Here is a 21,353-nt window from a genome sequence, read left to right as displayed (position 1 = left end):
CAATGGATTCCAGGTGCTATGGGCTATATGTCAGAAGAAGGAACTGGCAATAACACCTTCAAAGAAAATCCCATAAGAGGTATGTTGTTGTTGTTGTTATTTATTCGTTCAGTCGCTTCTGACTCTTCGTGACCTCATGAACCAGCCCACACCAGAGCTCCCTGTTGGCTGTCACCACCCCTCAAGATCAAGCCAGTCACTTCAAGGATACCATCCATCCATCTTGCCCTTGGTCGGCCCCTCTTCCTTTTTTCTTCCATATTCCCCAGCATCGTTGTCTTCTCTAAGCTTTCCTGTCTTCTCATTATGTGGCCAAAGTACTTCATCTTTGCCTCTAATATCCTTCCCTCCAGTGAGATGTACAAGGTCACCATAAATCAGCATTGAGAAGGGGACAGCTTGCTCTGGAGACTAGGACATGGGGTGATGGATACAAGGAAAGAAATTACACCTAAACATTGAGAAGATCTTCCTGTAAGTAAGAGATTTTTGGCAGTGCAATATGCTGCTCTGTGAGATCCTTAAAACTGTGGCATAGACACCGAGAACTGGGAAGCCCTGGCCCTTGAGCACTCTAACTGGAGGTCAGCTGTGACCAATAGTGCTGCAGAATTCAAAGAGGCATGAATAGAGGGTGAAAAAGAGAACTATGCCAAGAGGGAGGCACGTCAATCCAACTCTGACTGGGACCACCTTCCACCTGGAACCCGATGCCCTCACTGTGTAAGAACATGCAGATCAAGAATAGGGCTCCACAGTCACCTACGTATCCACTGCCAAGACACTACACTTGGAAGGCCATCATATTCATACAGTAAGGGAACGTCTATATAATTAAGCAAGTGTGCTGCTGCCTGGGAGCCTGGGGTAGTCTCCTTCTTTGGAGTTTTTTAAGCAGGGGCTGGATGACCATCTGTCGGAAGTGTTTTCATTGTGTGTTCCTGCCTGGCACGAAGTTGGACTAAATGGCCCTTGTGGTCTCTTCCAACTCTAGGAATCTCTGGCTTGAATGCATGTACATGCCATGGGCAGCTTTGCCTTTGCTGTACTATAGTCCGCTCTCTCCCAAACAGTCCTTGGGTATCCAGGCAGATTTTGCCATCCTCTGGGGCTTCCAAATCCTCCCCCTTTGCCATCAAGGGAAAAGGAAGCACCCCCCTTTCCCAATCAGGCAGGGAGCCAAGGACAGAATTAACTTTCCAAAAAATCTGCTGTGTATAACTGAGCCCAACCAGGGTCGCAGTGTGATTCTCGGATGGACGTAGTATGTGCATCGTAAGCCGGGAGGGTGGGAGTTGGCCTGTCAAACTGCCTTAACTTAATTGGAAACACATGTCTGTGTGTGTCCCCTCCTCCTCCTCCTCCTCCTCCTCCTCCTCGCCAGCCCTCCAGGCTGGGGAATTTTTGTCTGCTTCTTTGCAGCTCCAAATCTGGGGGACTTCACATTCCTGCAAACACCATGCTGGGACAAGGCACAGGCCTTCCAAGTATCTGCCTTCTGCTCCTCTTACCTGTCTTGGCTGCCTCTTGTCCCAGCCGCTGCTTGTGTTTCAGGACCACAGTAAGATGTATGCATCTGAGGCTGGAAACCATTCCTGAGGTCCCACCACAGACAAATGTCCTGTAAGTAGCAGCTTTCTTTGTGTTTTTTCCCCCAAGAAACATCTGTTTTAGCCTGTTGCAACATTTAAAAAAATGAAAAGATGGCAGGAGAAGGGATCCAGCAGAATCTTTTAGACTAATTTCTCAGCATGGAGTTCAGTCGACTTCCTTCTTTGGATGCACTGCTAGATAGAATATTAAAGCTGCAGGTATTTCAGCACAGATGTATAGCTGTGGAAGGAAGGGTGGAGTATAATAAGAGTTAATTGTGATATAAGTCTGTCAAGCAGCTGATTTATTCATTCCAAAGTCTGAAAATCATGAAACTTGCTTGTTATTGTGTGCCTTTAGCGCTTTTGGGATTTATGATTTTTTTCATGTCAGGAGCGACTTGAGAAACTGCAAGTTGCTTCTGGTATGAGAGAATTGGCCATCTGCAAGGATATTGCTCAGGGGATGCCGGGATGTTTTGATGTTTTACCATCCTTTGTGGAAGGCTTCTCTCATGTCCCTGCATGGGGAGCTGGAGCTGACAGAGGGAGCTCATCCGCTCTCTCCCTGGATTTGAACCTGTGACCTGTCTGTCTTCAGTCCTGCTGGGACAAGGGTTTAACCCACTGAGCCATCGGGGGATTTAGGATGACCCTAAGGCAAACCTATAATGGGGTTTTCTTGGCAAGATTTACTTAGAAGTTCTTGTGGGGTTTTTTTCGGGCTATATGGCCATGTTCTAGAGGCATTTCTCCTGATGTTTCGCCTGCATCTATGGCAAGCATCCTCAGAGGTAGTGAAGTCTGTTGGAACTGGGGAAAGGGTTTATATATCTGTGGAATGACCAGGGTGAGACAAAGGACTTTTGTCAGTTGGGCTAGGTGTGAATATTTCAACTGACCACCTTGATTAGCATACAATGGGCTGACTGTGCCTGGAGCAAACTCTTCTTGAAAGGTAATTAGATGTCCCTGCCTGTTTCCTCTCTGCTGTTTTTGCTGTTGCAGTTTTAGAATTTTTTAATACTGGTAGCCAGATCTTGTTCATTTTCATGGTTTCCTCCTATACAGTACATTTACTTAGAAGTTTCCCGTTAGCTCCCTCTGGAGATGAGTAAATATGACCTGGGTTTCCAAGGTCAACCAGAATCCAAGCTGAGTGTCCTGGAGAATCCTAATCCAATGGCTCTCTGGCTCCCTCAAAAACTCACAACAAGGATAGGATTTGAATCTGTGAATATCCATCACTTTAAGCACTCAGCAGCTCCATCCAAAACCTTGCTTCCCAAAAGTCTATTTGCTAAAGCAAAATGAACAAACAGTATGAACACTGCAAGTGAGCCTATGTAGCTAGAAAGCCAGGCTTTGAATCCAGAAGGCCTGGGTTCAAGCTTTACCTCTGGCTAGAAATTCCATCTCTTAGCTTTAGTCCCTTTATCCATAGCACAGAAATAATGACAACAATGACAGAATGGTAATAAAATCTTACCAAGTTGCCATTGCTACAAATGTATTCAAAATTCTGAACTATCTTTCAAATACATGTTAACCATCCCTTATCCAAAATTCTGAAATGCTCCAAAATGCCAAATGCTCCAAAATGCCAAACATTTAAGAAGATTCCTCTTAAATGTTAGTGAGAACTTCTTAGCCACAAGAGCTATTTGAAAGGAGAATACACAAGCAATAGAGGATGATGGACTGCCCTTCATTGGAGATATTTAAACAGAGGTTGGATGAGCATCTCTAAAGACGTGTGCATTCCTGCATGGAAAGAGGTTGCACTAGAGGTTGCATCTACACCAGGTATGGGCAAACCCAGGCCAGGGGGCCAGATGCGGCCTCTTGGGCTCTTTTCTCAGGCTCTTCTCTCTCACACCATCCTATCCTTCATTCCTTTTTCCTTCCTCCTTTCCTCCCTCCCTCCTTCGATTCCTTCCTTACCTCCCTCTTTCTCCCTTCCTTCTTCCTTCCCCTCTATCCTTTCGTCCTTCCTTCCTTTTTCCTCCCTCCCTCCCTCCCTTCCATCTTTCCTTCCTTCTCTTCCTCCCTTCTCTTTTTTCCTTCCTCCTTTCCTCCTGGGAGATGTTTAGCTGGGAGAAGAAAAGGTTGAGAGGGAACAGGAGAACCATGTTTCAGTTTTTTAAAGGGGGTCCCATTGAGGAGTAAGAAGGGGAAAACTGACTTTCTGCTTCTCTAGAAACCAAGGCACAAGAGAGCAATGATTTCAAATGGCAGGAAAAGAAATTTGAGTGAAAAGATTAGGAATAACTTCCTGAGAGCAAGAGCTGTTGGAGAGTGGCGTATGTTGTCTCGGAGTGTGATGGAATCTCTTTCTCTGGAGGCTTTTCCATGGATGCTGTCTACCAGGAGTGCTTTGATTGTGCCTTCTTTCATGGCAGGGGATTGGAATGGGTGGCCCTTGGGAGCCTCTTCTAGCTCTAGGATTCTATATCAGGAGTAGGCAATAAGAGGCCTAATGGCTACACATTTTCTCTCCTGTCCACCATCTCATCCTGATGAAGCCTTTTGGAATCCAAACATTTCCTGCCTTTCCTTCACTTTCTGCCTCCAAAAGAGAAGAGGAAGGGGAGGAAAAGGCAGGGAGAGGACTTGAGAAGAACCCCCTTCCTCCTGGCCTGCCCACTCCATTCTGTCCACCATGTGGCCACCAAGTTAAAAAGTTTGCCCAAATCTATATTGTAGAATTAATGTAGTTTGACACTACATGAACTGCCATAGCGTAATTTTATGGAAATATGGGAGCTGTAGATTTACAATGTCTTTAGCCTTCTCTGCCAAAGAGTGGTAGTACCTCACCAAACTACAAATCCCAAGATTCTACAGTATTGTGCGATGGCAATTAAAGTCATAGAGTTGGAAGGGACCACAAGAGCCATCCTGTCCATGCAGAAACACACAAAGCACTCCCGAAAGTGATGTCAACTTGCATTAATTCTATTGTGTAGAAGCACCCCAGATGTCCCTTCCAGCATATTCCAGCTTTGTGATCCTATGATGGTCTCTTCTTCAGTTCTTCTGTTTCTTTCCAAGTGCATGTGATCAGAGATGAGCTTTTCTACTTGGCAGGTGGGATTCAAAGTGGGAGGCCAAAACAGGTGATCTTTCAGAACATCAAGAGCTTTTCCTGTCTTTCTTTGGGTCTCTCTGAATGCTTTTTTTTTTTTTTTTTTTTTTGCATAGAGAGGATAGTGTAGAATACTATTAGCAATTTGGTATTTATATGTTCAATCTGAACCACTTCTGTTTGAAAAAGGAAACAAAAGAGCTTTGCAAATTCATTTATGCGGTTAGTTTCCTCTGTGTTTTGTATGGTTGACTGGGCAGGAGAGTCTGGGGTAAAAAAGAAACTGTTCTGATTGCCAAACTGCCAGAGATACATATACATCTGCCTACTTTGAGTCTCCTTTGCAGAGAGAAAAAGTGGGATATTAATAATAATAATAATAATAATAATAATAATAATAATTGCACATCTTTTAAAAATACATCACACAGTCCTAGACGATTGGGAAGTGTTCGACTTTTGTGATACAAAATCCAGCATATATATCTCATTTGTAGTGGCATACTGCATTTTTGTGTCAGTAAAATAAAAATATTATAAATGCTGACACAATACGAGGATTCAAAGATCGAACTGCAAGGACTCTGGCACAAGCCAGTAAAGGTGATCCCAGTGGTGATCGGCACACTGGGTGCAGTGCCTAAAGACCTTGGCCTGGACTTAAACACAATCGGTACTGATAAAATTACCACCTGCCAGCTGCAGAAGGCCACCTTACTGGGATCTGCACGCATTATTTACCAATACATCACACATTCCTAGACACTTGGGGAGTGTCCGACATGTGATCCACTACAACAGACAGCAGAGTGTCTGCTGTGGACTCATCTTGTTGTGTTTCAAATAATAATAATAATAATAATAATAATAATAATAATAATTCAATCTCCAAAATGTTAGACCATCCACACCAACTTGGTTGTGATTTCACCCAAGAGAAGCAAAAGGAGGTACAGTCTGCAGTAGTGGTCGTTTATGCCTGTTTGCAATGGAGAAGCTAAGAAAAACAGAAGGGAAGGAAGTTGCCTTGGCAGTCTGGAGCGGAGAGAGAAAACTGTGAAAGCGGCAGATGAAAGAACCAGAGTGGGAAGTTGGGGGAGAAGCCCAAATTCTACCTCCAACCAGCGTCCGACAGAAGGAAAATAGGTATGCTTGTTTCCAGGGAAATGAACAAAAAGGCCCAGTATAGTAGGGAGGAAGCCAAAGGGGCAAGCCTCTCCCATGGCGTCTGGCGGCGGCAGGCCTTTGCCAAAAACGAGTTACAGAAACAGCTGGAGAACACACGTTTCAGTCCACCAAACGGTCTTCCACATGTGCATGGCACAAATGCTGCAACAGTGTTTTACATTCCATGCAGTTTTTAGTTCCATCCAGCTGAGATCCTGGGATTTTCAGTGACTTAAAAATACAATGCAGACACAATGCATAGTCTGCAACTGCCCTGGCTTGGCAAGCACAGTTCCAATTAATCCTCTGTCATCCCACTTTTTCTGTCACTTTTAAAATGCCCCGGGTTCTTCCCCTTCTCTCACTTTCCCCCTTTGTCTGCAGTTTAATTCACTTGCTGCAAACTGAGTTCAAAGTCAAAGCAGTTTTCATTCAGTTAACTCAGTGGAGAAGAGAGATCCTCCGAGTATTTAGGCGATCCCTTGTAACCCTTGTATATGGGGCCAGATGATGGTCCTCCAAGTGTAGTGTCTTGGCGGTGAGTCTGTAGGTGGCTGTGGAACCCTATTCTTGATCAGCATGTGCTCCCACAGTGAGGACATCAGTTTCTAGGTGGAAGGCGGGCCCAATCAGGCTTAACTTGACATGCCTTCCTCTTGGCAAGTTTCTCCCTTTGCCCTCCATTCTTGCCTCTTTGAATTCTACAGCTGGTTACAGCTGACCTCCAGTTAGAGTGCTCAAGAGTCAGGGCTTCCCAGTTCTCAGTGTCTATGCCACAGTTGGCTTTAAGACCATCTTTACATCTCTTTTCCTGTCCACCAACATTGTGTTTCCTGTTCTTGAGTTGGGAGTATAGTAACTGCTTTGGGAGACGGTGATCGGCCATTCGGCAACGTGGCCAATCCAGCGGAGTTGATGGCATAGAAGCATCACTTCAGTGCTCATTGTCTTTGCTTCTTCCAGCACACTGACATTTGCCCACATGACTTACCAAGAAATTTGCAGGATTATTTGGAGGCAACGCTGATGTAATCCTTTCAGGAGTTGGGTGTGACGTCTGCAGACAGTTCATGTTTTACAGGTGTATAACAGCGTTGGGAGGGCTTTGTAGACATGCATCTTGGTCTCCCTATGGATGAACCGGCTCTTAAACACTCTCTGCTTCATTTGGGAAAATGTTGCACTCACAGAGCTCAGGCGGTGTTCTATTTCAGTGTCTATGTTGACATTTGTGGAGAGGTGGCTGCCAAGGTAGTGGAAATAGTTAACATTTTCTAACGTTACACCTTATTTTGTGTCAGCACTGAAGAGTGCCTGCTGATAGCCATCCTGAGTCTCTCTCTGGAGGTTGAGAAAGACGGATATAAATGGTCCAAATAAATAAATAAATAAATAAATATTTCTGACATTATAGAGGGATTGGCTGGGGATTGCTGGTAAAGCACTTTAGTTTTCTCAATGTTCAATGAGAAGTCAAGCTTCTTTGTATGCTTCTGCAAAAGTGTCTACAGTGGCTTGTTGACCTTCTTTCAAATGCACATAGACTACGTTATCATCAGCATATTAGAGTTCTTAAGCAGAAAAAACGAAATGCAAAGATACAGAATGGGGGACAATGCCTGGCTCGAGAGCAGCAGTACATGTGAAAAAGATCTTGGAGTCCTCGTGGACAACAAGTTAAATATGAGCCAACAATGTGATGTGGCGGCAAAAAAAGCCAATGGGATTTTGGCCTGCATCAATAGGAGCATAGTGTCTAGATCTAGGGAAGTAATGCTACCCCTCTATTCTGCTTTGGTTAGACAACACGTGGAATATTGTGTCCAATTCTGGGCACCAAAATTCAAGAGAGATATTGACAAGCTGGAATGTGTCCAGAGGAGGGCGACTAAATTGATCAAGGGTCTGGAGAACAAGCCCTATGAGGAGTGGCTTAAGGAGCTGGGCATGTTTAGCCTGAAGAAGAGAAGGCTGAGAGAAGATATGATAGCCATGTATAAATATGTGAGCGGAAGCCACAGGGAGGAGGGAGAAAGCTTGTTTTCTGCTTCCCTGGAGACTAGGACGTGGAACAATGGCTTCAAACTACAAGAGAGGAGATTCCATCTGAACATGAGGAAGAACTTCCTGACTGTGAGAGCCGTTCAGCAGTGGAACTCTCTGCCCCAGAGTGTGGTGGAGGCTCCTTCTTTGGAAGATTTTAAACAGAGGCTGGATGGCCATCTGTCAGGGGTGATTTGAATGCAATATTCCTGCTTCTTGGCAGAATGGGGTTGGACTGGATGGCCCATGAGGTCTCTTCCAACTCTTTGATTCTATGATTCTATAGCACAGTGTTTCTCAACCTGGGGGTCGGGACCCCTGGAGGGGTCATGATCAGGTGTCAGAGGGGTCGCCAAAGACCATTAGAAAACACAGTATTTTTTTGTTGGTCATATCCAATTCTATCACTGGTGGGGTTCAGAATACTCTTTGATTGTAGGTGAACTATAAATCCCAGCAACTACAACTCATAAATGTCAAGGTCTATTTTCCCCAAACTCCACCAGTGTTCACATTTGGGCATATGGAGTATTTGTGCCAAGTTTGGTCCAATTCCATCATTGTTTGAGTCCACAGTGCTCTAGCTGGAGGTAGGTGAACTACAACTCCAAAACTCAAGGTCAATGCCCACCAACCCCCTCCAGTATTTTTTTGTTGGTCGTGGGAGTTCTGTGTGCCAAGTTTGGTTCAGTTCCCTCATTGGTGGAGTTCAGAATGCTCTTTGGTTGTAGGTGAACTATAAATCTCAACAAGTACAACTCACAAATGACAAACTCAATTCTCCCTCCAACCCCACCAGTATTCAAATTTTGGCATATTGGGTAAGGTAAGGTAAAAGTTTCCCTCTGACATTAAATCCAGTAGTGTCCAACTCTGGGGATTGGTGCTCAGTTTCTAGGCCAAAGAGCCGCTGTTGTCCATAGACACCTCCAAGGTCATGTGGCCGGCATGACTGCATGGAGTATTTGTGCTAAATTGTGTCCAGTGAATGAAAATACATCCTGCATTTCAGATATTTACATTATGATTCATAACAGTAACACAATTAACATTAGAAGTAGCAATGATAATTTTATGGTTGGGGGTCACCACAACATGAGGCACTGTATAAAGGGGTCGCGGCATTAGGAAGGTTGAGAACCACTGCTATAGCAGATGTTGTTGTGGCCTTGGTTTTGGCTTTCAGTCTGCTGAGGTTAAATAGCTTGCCATCTTCCCAGTTGGCTTAGACCAAAGCAAACAGTTGTATCCTCTCCTATCTTGTTTCCTCCTCCACCTCCTCTTTCTTAATAGTAGTAGTAGTACCTTTTGCTATCTTGACCACACTCTGATGTTGCTTGGCCACACACATCCCGGTTTTCATATGAGAAAGGCTGGAAGGTATGCTTATCTTCCCCATTTCTGCTCTTTATAACTGGAAACGTATAAAATCCAGGCAGATTCAGTGTCTCGCTGACACCAACTTTCATTGCCAATGACCCATTTATCCCCATCAACAAAATTGCACACTGGCTCATAATACTTTACCCCAAACACAGACGACACCGAGGGCAAACAAACAGACAAGTCAGCTCTGAAGAATACTCTGTGATGGATGACAGCAATTATATCTTGGCTTGGTCCTGCTTCCCCTGTCCAGATGTGAACTGGTAAGAGGGAGCCAATCAACTTCAACAAAAGACTCCAGCTGTGGACTATTTGTTTCAGTGACTTCTTGAACCAAATTGATCGTTTTGGCTATTTGTTCCACAATGTAACATTTGGGGTTTTTAAAGGTTCAGCGTTAAGCTACATGGGAAGAAGGAAGGATAAAAGGAAACCACCCGCAAGATCTGGGCAGCAACTGATACATCCAATGTTAGTGCTGTATGGTTTCTTCTCTCTCGTATTAGATGTGGAAGGGGGTGAAGATACTATTTTATTCATTCCCTTCCACCAAATGTCTGTGATGTTTACTACAAACATACTATGTTAAGATGCCCATATCCTTGGAGATATGATCTCAGCCAGATTGCATTTACATGAAACTGCAGAACTGAACAAATTGAATAATCTCACCTCTGCTTTCAGTATTCCATACCTGACCCAGATATTCCTAGAAAGATATCCCCTCAAGGACTTTGCTAGTGTCCTCCAGGACAACCCAATGGTAACATCTGGATTAAGTATGCCATAAAATCACTTGGAGAACCAAACAAATTCCTAGAGAGACTATTCCCTCTCTCCAAGAGAAAGATGGAAGAAGCAGCAGCAAATGAATGCAGACTTTGGATACAATAGTTTATTTATTTACTGCAGCCTTTCTCAACCTGGGGGTCTGGACCCCGGGGGGGGGGGGGTCGCAAGGGGGTGTCAGAGGGGTCACCAAAGACCATCAGAAAACAGAGTATTTTCTGTTGCTCGTGGGGGTTCTGTGTGGAAAGTTTGGCTCAATTCTATCGTTTGTAGGGTTAAGAATGGTCTTGGATTGTAGGTGAACTATAAATCCCAGCAATTACAACTCCCAAATGTCAAGGTCTATTTTACCCAAACTCCACCAGTGGTCATATTTGGGCATATTGAGCATTCGTGCCAAGTTTGGTCCAGATCCATCATTGTTTGAGTCCACAGTGCTCTCTGGATGTAGGTGAACTATAACTCCAAAACTCAAAGTCAATGTCCAGCAGACCCTTCCAGGATTTTCTGTTGGTCATGGGACTTCTGGTACCAAGTTTGGTTCAATTCCATTGTTGATGGAATTCAGAATGCTCTTTGATTGTAGGTGAACTATAAATCCCAGCAATTACAACTCCCAAATGACAAAATCAATCCCTCACTCCAAACCCCACCAGTACTCAAATTTGGGCATATCAGGTATTTGTACCAAATTTGGTCCAGTGAATGATAATACATCCTGCATATAATATATTTATATTATGATTCAAAATTGCAGTTATAAAGTAGCAACAAAAATAATTTTTTGGTTGGGGGTCACCACAACAGGAGGAACTGTATTAAGGGGTCGCATCATTAGAAAGGTTGAGAACCACTGATTTACTGTATCTATATACAACCTTTCTCACCCCTGGGAGGACTCAAGGCGGTTTGAATAAAAATTAAAAAATGTCAACCTAAACAAAAAGTCTTTGAGAATTTAAGAAGATCTCTGCTAAATCTGACCAGAGAATGTTTCTTGTTGTCATCTTAATTTGTTCTGTTTATATTGATTTTACTTTGTTAGTATTTGGTTGATTTAATTTTAATACTGGTTATATGTTTATTACTGTTCACATTGTTTGCATTGTTATATTGCTGTAAGCTGCTCCGAGGCCCCTTGGGGAGATGGAGCGGGTACAAATAAAGTTGTTGTGGTTGTTGTTGCTGTTGTATGAAACACAACAAGATGAGTCCACAGCAGACAAGATCACTCTGCTGGGTGTTGTATTGGATCACACGTTGGACACTTTGCAAGTGTCTAGGACTGTGTGATGTATCGGTGAATAATGCGTGCAGATCCCAGTAAGGTGGCCTTCTGCAGCTGGCAGGTGGTAATTTGGTCAGTACCGATTGTGTTTAAGTGCAGGCCAAGGTCTTTAGGCACTGCACCCAGTGTGCTGATCACTACTGGGATTACCTTGACTGGCTTTTGCCAGAGTCTTTGCAGTTCTAGCTTTAAATCCTCATATCGTGTCAGCTTTTCCAGTTGTTTGTCTTCAATCCTGCTGTCACCTGGGATTGCAACATTGACAGTCCATACTCTTGTCTTTTAACACAATCGTGAGGTCAGGAGTATTGTGCTCCAAAACTCTGTCTGTCTGAATCAAAGTCCCAGAGTAGCTTGACGTGTTCATTCTCTGTAACTTTTTCCGACTTGTGATCCCACCAGTTCTTTGTCTCAGGCACATGGTATTTGTGACACAAGTTCTTTAAATCCTCATATCGTGTCAGCTTTTCCAGTTCCAATGAATCATCTGAGCAAAGGTGTCATGCCTCTGCTTGTAGTCTGTCTATGAGATCTTCTTGCAGCAGCTGAGGATGTGATCTATTGTTTCATCTGCTTCCTTGCAGAGTCTACATTTGGGATCGGTCATCGACTTTTCAATTCTGGCTTTGATAGCATTGGTTCTAATGGCTTATTGTTATTATTATTATTATTATTATTCCACAAGATTTGAGGGCTGGAAGCTTTTCCCTTACAGAACTGGGACAAGTGCCACTTATTACAAGGGATATCCCCCATTTGAAAGCTGGAAAGCTTTCATTTGTAGATACAAATGGAACAAAATGCCAAAAATATCCCATATACAGTCCTGCAAATTTGAACCGCCGACCTTCCGGTCAGCAAGTCCTATAGCTTAGCGGTTTAACCCACTGCACCCCCCCCCCCCAGAGCTTACAAAACTACAAATCCCACGAACGTATAGGATGGATTAAGTGATGCCAAACAGCATTAATTATAAAATGTAGATGTATCCTTGTTATTGTTCATTCGTTCAGTCATCTCCGACTCTTCGTGACCTCATGGACCAGCCCACACCAGAGCTCCCTGTCGGCCGTCACCACCCTCAGCTCCTTCAAGGTCAGTCCAGTCACTTCAAGGATGCCATCCATCCATCTTGCCCTTGGTCGGCTCCTCTTCCTTTTACCTTCCACTTTCCCCAGCATCATTGTCTTCTAGTATCCTTAGCCACACCATAATTGCTGTATGGGAGGTTGGAAGAATTCTGTAACGAGAAGTTCGTCACACCAATAATCTTCCTCCATTCAAATCATGTACAAAAAAAAACCCCTTTCCATTTTAACAACCTTCATTTGGTTGCTTTTGTGACTGAGTTGCGGGAAAGGTTTGACTCTGAAGTCCTTCATTCATGCCTGTGCTTCAGAGAACTTGGAAGATGGCACCGGGCCATCCTATTAAAGCTATCCCACCCACCCTTTTATTGGCTTTATTTCTTTGGCTCTTAACAATCTTTTAAATTAAAATCAGATCTTTCCCCTGCCATTCAACCTGAGCGTTAAACAAACCAGATATAAATAAATACTGAATGGGAGGCAGGGAGGGAAATTAGCATGTCTTAGGAAGGGTTTTCATTCCAGTTGTGTGCATGTGCCTTCAAGCTGTCTGTTGACTTATGGGGACCCCATGCATTTTATAGGGTTTTCCTTGGCAAGGAATGATCCGAGTAGGTTTTGCCACTCCTATTCCTCTGAAATATATTTTACAGAACTTGGTATTCATTGTGGTCTCCCATCCAAGTACTAGCCAGGGATGGCCCTGCTTAGCAGCCAAGCTCGAACAGGATCAGGTGCCTTGACAATATTTAGACCTTTACTGATGGATGTTTAGTACATTTGTTTACTCTTTCATGGATATAGGGTGCATCTGCAGAATTAATGCAGTTTGATGCCACTTTAACTGCTAAGGCTCTATGCTTTAGAATCCTGGGGGTTGTAGTTCCACAAACTTTCTTTGTCAAGGAGAGCTGGTACCTCACCAAACTACAAATCCCAGGATTCCATAGCTTACTTATTTAGGCGATCCTTCATAGCCCAAGGATGATGGTCTTCCAAATGTAGTGTATTGGTGGTGGGCCCGTAGGTGGCTGTGGAGCCCTATTCATGATCTGCCTGTTCTCCCGTAGTGAGGATATCAGTTTCCAGGTGGAAGGCAGTCCCAGTCAGGGTTGGCTTGATGCACATTCCTCTTGCAATATTTCTCTCTTTCACCTTCCATTTGTGCCTCTTCGAATTCTGCAGCACTGCTGGTCACAGCTGATCTCAAGCTGGAGTGCTCAAGGGCCAGGGCTTCCCAGTTCTCAGTGTCTATGCCACAGTTTTTAAGGTTGGCTTTAAGCCCATCTTTAAATCTCTTTTCCAGTCCACCAACATTACGTTTCCCATTCTTGAGTTGAGAGTACAATAACTGCTTTGGGAGATCGTGATCAGGCATTTGGACAACATAGCCAGACGTTACGGATATAGAGTGCACCTACACTGCAGAATTAATATAGTTTGATGCCACTTTAACTGCGAAGGCTATATGCTATAGAATCCTGGAAGTTGTAGTTCCACAAACCTCCTTTGCCAAGGAGAGATGGTGCCTCATGAAACTACAAAGCCCAGAATTCTATAGCATTGAGGTATGGCTGTATGTGCTGTCATGCGCTGGGCCTATAGCAATTGGCTTTTGAACAGGACGTGCTCTTTGTGCCCAGCGGGAAGCCGGGGTGCCTCAGCTGAGAGACCCTAAGGATTTTCCTATACAATGTCTTTAGAAGCTTGAAAAGTTTAACAAAGTCCTTTATGATTGCTTAGGTCTTCAACAAAACAATCAAATACTTCTCAGATCTTCAACAGGTCAAACTAATACTTCAAGGCTTTGAATCAACTGGTGGCTTTCTTAATCTTGTCCACAAGGGACAGGCAACTGGCTTCGTGAACTGTTTCTTTTCTTTAAGAGGAAAACCCTTTTTAACCCCTCCTTGGGCAATCTACTTTCTAAACTTTGCTGGTGTGGGCTACTCCCGGCTCGAAACTGCTTCTTGGGTCCCGAGTAGACCTACCAGTCAAGGCTTTGTAGATTCTCCAGCTGGAGTCCTTTGGAACTGTTTTCCCCTGGAATTTCATAAGAAACGAAGCTTCTCTACAGGTGGAGCTGATTCACGTCCTTTAGCTAAGCTTTCAACTGTAAGACTGAGCTAAAATGGCTCCCTTTCTTTCCTGAACCCTGGGGAAAAGGGCGGAACTAAAAAAACCAACGATGATAGGCAGGTGGCTGCAAACTAAGGGAAGCCACCTTATTGCAAAATGCATGGAACTTTGGAATACATGCAAACACTCAAAGAAAGCAAAGGAAGTTGGAGCTCCTGGTACAGCCATACCAGCACACTGTTCAAGAGGCATCAAACTGCATTTATTCTATAGTGTAGATGCACCCAAAATCTTGGACTCTGGGCTTGAAATCTCAGATTCTGGGATAATCCTGAATGTAACATTTCCCCCGGTTGAGCTGCTGAGCTTGTTGACCAAAAGGTTGCAGGTTCGATTCCAGGGAGCGGCGTGAGCTTCCGCTGTCAGCCCTAGCTTCTGCCAACCTAGCAGTTTGAAAACATGCAAATGTGAGTAGATCAATAGGTACCGCTCTGGCGGGAAGGTAACGGTGCTCCATGCAATCATGCTGGCCACATGACCTTGGAGGTGTCTATGGACAACGCTGGCTCTTCAGCTTAGAAATGGAGATGAGCACCATACCCCAGAGTCAGACATGACTGGACTTAATGTCAGGGGACAACCTTTACCTACTAACATTTCCCAGCATTTAAAACTGTTGTTGAATTTGTCTTGAAACATAAATATATACACAGACATACATACATACATACATATGAGGGGGGGGGGGCGATGACAAGCACTGGCTATTACTGGAAAGAATTCAATATTTTTCTTTATATCCTGCCTTTTATTTGGGATTCTCACGGCAGCATGCAAATAAAACCCTAAAAGCAGTGTAAACCTATTCCAGATTGAAGCAGTAAATAGTTTCGAAAAGTATAAAAAACCCATGAAATATGGCAACACGTTAAAACGCAATGACAAATAGATACCTGGTAAAGCAACCAGTGTGGTATAGAGACCTAAGAGTTGGACGATGACTCAGGATTTGAATCCTAGTTAAAAATATACAATTACAAATGAGGATTTTGCAAGACATTTACTGGCACAGAGGGAAATGTGCTCCTCCAGCCCATTGCCAGGCTCCATACGCAGACTTTTAAAGAATGCTTTTCAGACCGAGACAGAGGGTGCTGATTGGTTTTAATGCATTTTATAATATTTTGATGATTTAATGCTTTTACCAATTTATTTTAGCACTTTTAAATCATCTTTCAATGTATGTGTGTATATGTTTTTGGTTTGAGTCTGTTTTAAGAGGGAAAAAGCAGGATGGTGATGATGATAACAGTATGTAACAAAATTTGAAAAACTTCCTGTTCTTGGTTTGTGTTATTTTCTGTTTAATTATGTGGCACTTATTTCAAAAGTGGTTGTTCTACTCCAGAAACTTCATTTTTGTGGCTGCCACAAACTAGGTTGAATTGCTGGGTTGCTATGAGTTTTCCGGGCTGTTTGGTCATGTTCCAGAAGCATTCTCTTCTGATGTTTGCCCACAACTATGGCAAGCATCCTCAGAGGTTGTGAGATATATTGGAAACTAGGCAAGGGAGGTTTATATATCTGTTGAAGGTCCAGGGTGGTGGAAAGAACTTTTGTCTGCTTGAGGCAGGTGTAAATGTTGCAATTGGCCACCTTGATTAGAATCATAGAATCATAGAATCAAAGAGTTGGAAGAGACCTCATGGGCCATCCAGTCCAACCCCCTGCCAAGAAGCAGGAATATTGCATTCAAATCACCCCTGACAGATGGCCATCCAGCCTCTGCTTAAAAGCTTCCAAAGAAGGAGCCTCCACCACACTCCAGGGCAGAGAGTTCCACTGCTGAACGGCTCTCACAGTCAGGAAGTTCTTCCTAATGTTCAGATGGAATCTCCTCTCTTGTAGTTTGAAGCCATTGTTCCGCGTCCTAGTCTCCAGGGCAACGGAAAACAAGCTTGCTCCCTCCTCCCTGTGGCTTCCTCTCACATATTTATTAGCTTTAGATAGCCTTGTAGCTTCAAAGACTGGCTGCTTCCTGGCTGGGGGGATCCTTTGTTAGGAGGTGTTATCTGGCTCTGATTATTTCCTGTCTGGTATTCCCCTGTTTTCTGAGTATTTTTCTTTTCTGAGTATTGTATTTACTGTCCTGATTTTAGAATTTTTTTAAAAAATGTGGTAGCCAGATTTTGTTCATTTTCATGGTTTCCTCCTTTCTGTGGAAATTGTCTACATGCTTGTTGATTTCAATGGCTTCTCTAAGAAAGTTGAACACACTAGGCTGTTGAGAATTGTGAGACTTGAAGTCCAAAACACTTGGAGGGCCCAAGTTTGCTCATGCCTGGTATAGATGCATCCCTGGTTAAGGAAGTTGCTTTGCTAAAAGTTTCCAGAAGAGGCAGAACTGGGGTAATATTTTAACAATGGCAATGTAATCCTAGGCTGCATTCACAGGTTAAATACACATTGAAATCCCCAAATACGCTGAAGTCTGTTGGCCAAGATAGTGGCACCTTTAGTTTTTCTGATAGTTCATTGTATATAAAATTTCAAGTGCATTGACTTTATAGAATTAACACACTTTGACATCCCTTTAATGCTATGGAATACTGGGAGTTGTAGTTTGGTGAGACACCAGCACCCTCTGGCAGAGAAGGCAAAAGACCTTGTAAAACTACAAATCCCAGGGTTCCATTGCATTGAGCCCTGGCAGTTAAAGTGTTGTCAAACTGCATTAATTTGACCATGTATGTTCTGACACGGTTGTGCCAGGGGTTTGAATTCCCTTTTTCTTTCTTTGCTTGTTTGCATGAATTCCTGTAGGCTACACTTTGCAATTTGGTAGCTTCTTCCAGATTGCAGTTATAGGGTCAGCAACCTGTCAATCATTGTTGCAGCCTTTAGATCCACCCCTTTCCCCAGGGTTTTGGAGGGAAAAGGGACCTTTAGCTCAGTTATAACGGAGAAGCCTTTCCAACAGGACGTGTGAGATTCTCCCACCTGTAGAAAGCTTTGTTTCTTACAAACTTCAGGGGAAAACAGTTCCACAGCTTTACTAAGAAATACAGCCAGCTTTGCTGGAAGGTAAAGGACACCAGCTGGAAAATCTACAAAGTCTTGGCCGGTAAGGTCTACTCGGGTTACCCATAAAGCAAATTGGAACCGGGAGTAGGGCTCCACGCCAGCCTAAGAACATATTGCCTAGGGAAGGGTCAAGGATTTCCTTTATAGTAGAAAGAAACAGTTCTTGAAGCAAGTTGCCTGTCCCTTGTGGGCAGATTAAGAAAGCTACCAGTTTTCCAGAGTTTTGAAGTATTTGATTGATTTGTTGAAGATTTAAGCATTAATAAAGAACCTTGTTAAACTTTCTAAGCTTCTAAAGACTTTGTATAGGGAAATCCATAGGGCCTCTCAGCCGAGGCTCCCCGGGCGTCCTGCTGGGCATATAGAGACCACGTCCTGTTAATAGTCAATTGCTACAGGCCCAGCATGTGACAGCACAATGTAGATGCACCCTTTGGTTCATGTAATGTTAACTTTGTGTGTCTTCAACTGTTTTGTATTTGTCTCAGTTTAGGAATGGGGAGAGAAAAGTAGGGATGATGATGATGATGATGATACAATTTACCTTATTAACTTCCAATAGAATCATGGAACTGCCTATCTTTTGACAGATGGAATGATTTTTCTCTTGCAGGGACCTGCGCTTCAACCACATCAGAGAAATCCAGCCTGGATCCTTCCGTAATCTGAAGAACCTCAACACACTGTAAGTCTGCGCTCCACAGGGAGGTCTCCACACTGCACAATTATTCACTTCACTTAGGCGATCCCTCGTAGTCTGAGGGTGATGGTCCTCCAAGGTCAGTGTTCTTTCAGTGGGTCCGTATGTGACTGTGGAGCCCAATTCTTCATCTGCATCTTCTCCCACAGTGAGAGCATTGGTTTCCAGGTGGAAGGCGGACCCGGTTGAGGTTGGCTTGATGCGCCTTCCTCTTGGCACGCTTCTCTCTTTTGCCCTCCATTCGTCCCTCTTCAAATTGTACAGCACTGCTGGTCACAGCTGACCTCCAACTGGAGCGCTCAAGGGCCAGAGCTTCCCAGTTCTCAGTGTCTATGCCAGAATTTTTAAGGTTGGCTTTGAGTCCATCTTTAAATCTCTTTTCCTGCCCACCAACATTCCATTTTCTGTTCTTGAGTTCGGAGTAGAGCAACTGCTTTGGGAGATGATGGTCAGACATCCGGAAAACATGGTTGGTCCAGCGGAGTTGATGGCGGAGGACCATTGCTTCAATGCTGGTGGTCTTTGCTTCTTCCAGCACGCTGACATTTGTCTGCTTGTCTTCCCAAGAGATTTGCAGGATTTTCTGGAGGCAACGCAGATGGGATTGTTCCAGGAGTTGCATGTGACGTCTGTAGACTGTCCATGTTTCGCAGGCATAGAGCAGGGTTGGGAGGACAATGGCTTTATAAACAAGCACCTTGGTATCCCTATGGATGTCCTGGTCCGCGAACACTCTCTGCTTCATTCGGAAAAAGGCTGCACTTGCAGAGCTCAGGCGGTGTTGAATTTCAGTGTCAATGTTGCCTTTTGTGGAGAGGTGGCTGCCAAAGGTAGCGGAAATAGTCAACATTTTTTAATGTTACACCATTAAGCTGTATTTCTGGCATTGGAGAGGGATTGGCTGGTGACTGCTGGAAGAACACTTTGGTTTTCTCAATGTTTAATGACAGGCTGAGCTGCTCGTATGCTTCTGCTAAGGTGTTTAGAGTGGCTTGTAGGTCTTCTTCTGAATGCACAATTATACCAGTTTGGTAGCACCTTAAACTGCCACAGCTTTTTCCAATGGAATCCTGGGAACTGTAGTTGGGAATGGTGCTTCTGTGCCAGAGCTTTTTCTGTCATTCCCCTAAACTATAGAGCTGCCCTTTGGATAGTTTCACAAAAGCCTAAAACTGCAACTCCCAGTATTCCATAGCATTGAGCCATGATAGTTAAAGTGGTGTCTAACTGCATTAATACTACAGTGTAGATGCACCCATGGAAACTACAGTTTAGATGCACCCATGGAAAGACTATAGCTGGATGCCTTTGAGAATATATTTTTTTTTCCATTTCAGGAGTGACTTGAGAAACTGCAAGTTGCTTCTCATGTGAGAGAATAATCATCTGCAAGGACCTTGCCCAGGGGATACCTGGATGTTTGATATTTTTTACCATTCTTGTGGGAGGCTTCTCTCATGTCCCTGCATGGGGAGCTGGAGCTGACAGAGGGAGCTCAACCTGCTCTCCCTGGATTCAAACCACTGACGTATTAGTCAGCAGTCCTGCCAGCACAAGGGTTTAACCCATTGCACCACCGGGGGCTCCGAGAATAAGATGACAGATAGAAAAATTGATTTTAAAATAATAATAATAAAGGTTATATTTTTGCCTCCGTTCTCAGATTGGCTACCCATTAATCCCACTGATCACTATTTAAGACCCCCTTGCTGTTCTTAATCACTTATTGCACTCTTTTATTTTATGCAGTGTCTTACCTAAAATATAAAATTGCCCCCTATCGTGCAATGGGTTAAACCCTTATTCTGGCAGGACTGCTGATCGAAAGGTTGCTGGTTTGAATTCAGAGAGTGGGGTGAGCTCCCATCTGTCAGCTCCAGCTTCTCATGCAGGGACATGAGAGAAGCCTCCCACAGAATGGTAAGACAGCTGGCATCCCCTGGGCAACGCTCTTGCAGACAGCCAATTCTCTCACACTAGAAACAACTTGCAGTTCCTCAAGTTGCTCCTAACATGACAAAAAAAACCCCCTAAGATGTAGAAAAGCGGAATCAGGTTCAGCATCCCTTACACTGTGTAACAAAATTTGATTTCTTTCTGTTTCTGGTTTGAAAGTATTATTTCCTGCTTAACTGTGAGGTACATACTTTGAGAAAGTAGTTGTTATGCTCCAGAAGCTTTGTTTTTGTGGCTGCCACAAAATATGTTGAGACGCAATGACATAGTCATCGAAAAACTATAGCAAAATGCACTGCAGAATGTCCTTCCTGCAAAAAAAAATTTTTTTTGCAGTTTTTTAAACTTTCCTCATGTTTTTATGGCAGTACCAATTAGGAAATGTAATTCATAACCCAGGAACACAGATTGTGTTACATACCCAAAATTCTGCAAACCAAAATCGTCCAAACTTTTCCATATGGGTAGATGAGATAGTAACCCCTTTGCTTTCTGATAGTTAAGTGTACACAATGGTTTGTGCTCCAAAATAATTTTAAAATATTGTGTATTAAAGTTATCTTCAGATTATTTTTATTTATTTATTTATTATTTAAACTTATATGCCGCCACTCCCCTGGGGCTCGGAGCGGCTTACAAGAATAGCTAAAATCTAACAAAGTTTAAAAGCAATTTAAAACAATTTAAAAACAACACTATCAAACATTAAAAGCCTGTCGGAACAGGTATGTCTTACATGCCCTGCGGAAAGCTGGTAAGTCCCGCAGGGCACGAACTTCAGGTGGCAGAGCATTCCAGACTGATGGCGCCACTGCTGTGAAGGCTCTGCGTCTGGTTGCCGTTAGACGCAAGGTCTTGACACTGGGGACTTCCAATAGATCTTGGTCCTCAGAGCGGAGGGATCTCTGGGGTTGGTAGGGGGTGAGACGATCCCTCAGATACATTGGCCCCAGACCATGCAAGGCCTTAAAGGTGAGTACCATCACTTTGAAAGTGATCCGGTGCTCAATTGGTAACCAATGCAGCTGTAGTAGGATAGGTGTTATGTGGCATCTCATCGGAATTCCTGCAAGAAGCCGAGCAGCTGCGTTTT

The 21,353-nt window shown here is 43.7% G+C and overlaps 1 protein-coding gene across 1 annotated transcript in view; it reads left to right on the top strand.

Moving 5' to 3' along the window:
- The first annotated feature begins 1,266 nt into the window (after window positions 1–1,266).
- Window positions 1,267–21,353, top strand: part of LOC132773036 (peroxidasin homolog) — an 80,542-nt gene continuing 60,455 nt past the window's right edge. The window contains exons 1-2 of the mRNA XM_060771936.2: window positions 1,267–1,623; window positions 18,218–18,289. Coding sequence (XP_060627919.2) covers window positions 1,460–1,623; window positions 18,218–18,289 — 236 coding nt within the window. The 5' untranslated portion in view covers window positions 1,267–1,459. The remainder of the gene's footprint in view (window positions 1,624–18,217; window positions 18,290–21,353) is intronic.

This window comes from Anolis sagrei, chromosome 4 (genome assembly GCF_037176765.1).
Source record: "Anolis sagrei isolate rAnoSag1 chromosome 4, rAnoSag1.mat, whole genome shotgun sequence".
NCBI lineage: Eukaryota > Metazoa > Chordata > Lepidosauria > Squamata > Dactyloidae > Anolis > Anolis sagrei.
The sequence above is the reverse complement of the archived record's forward strand: the minus strand, read 5'-3'. Positions and strand labels throughout refer to the sequence as shown.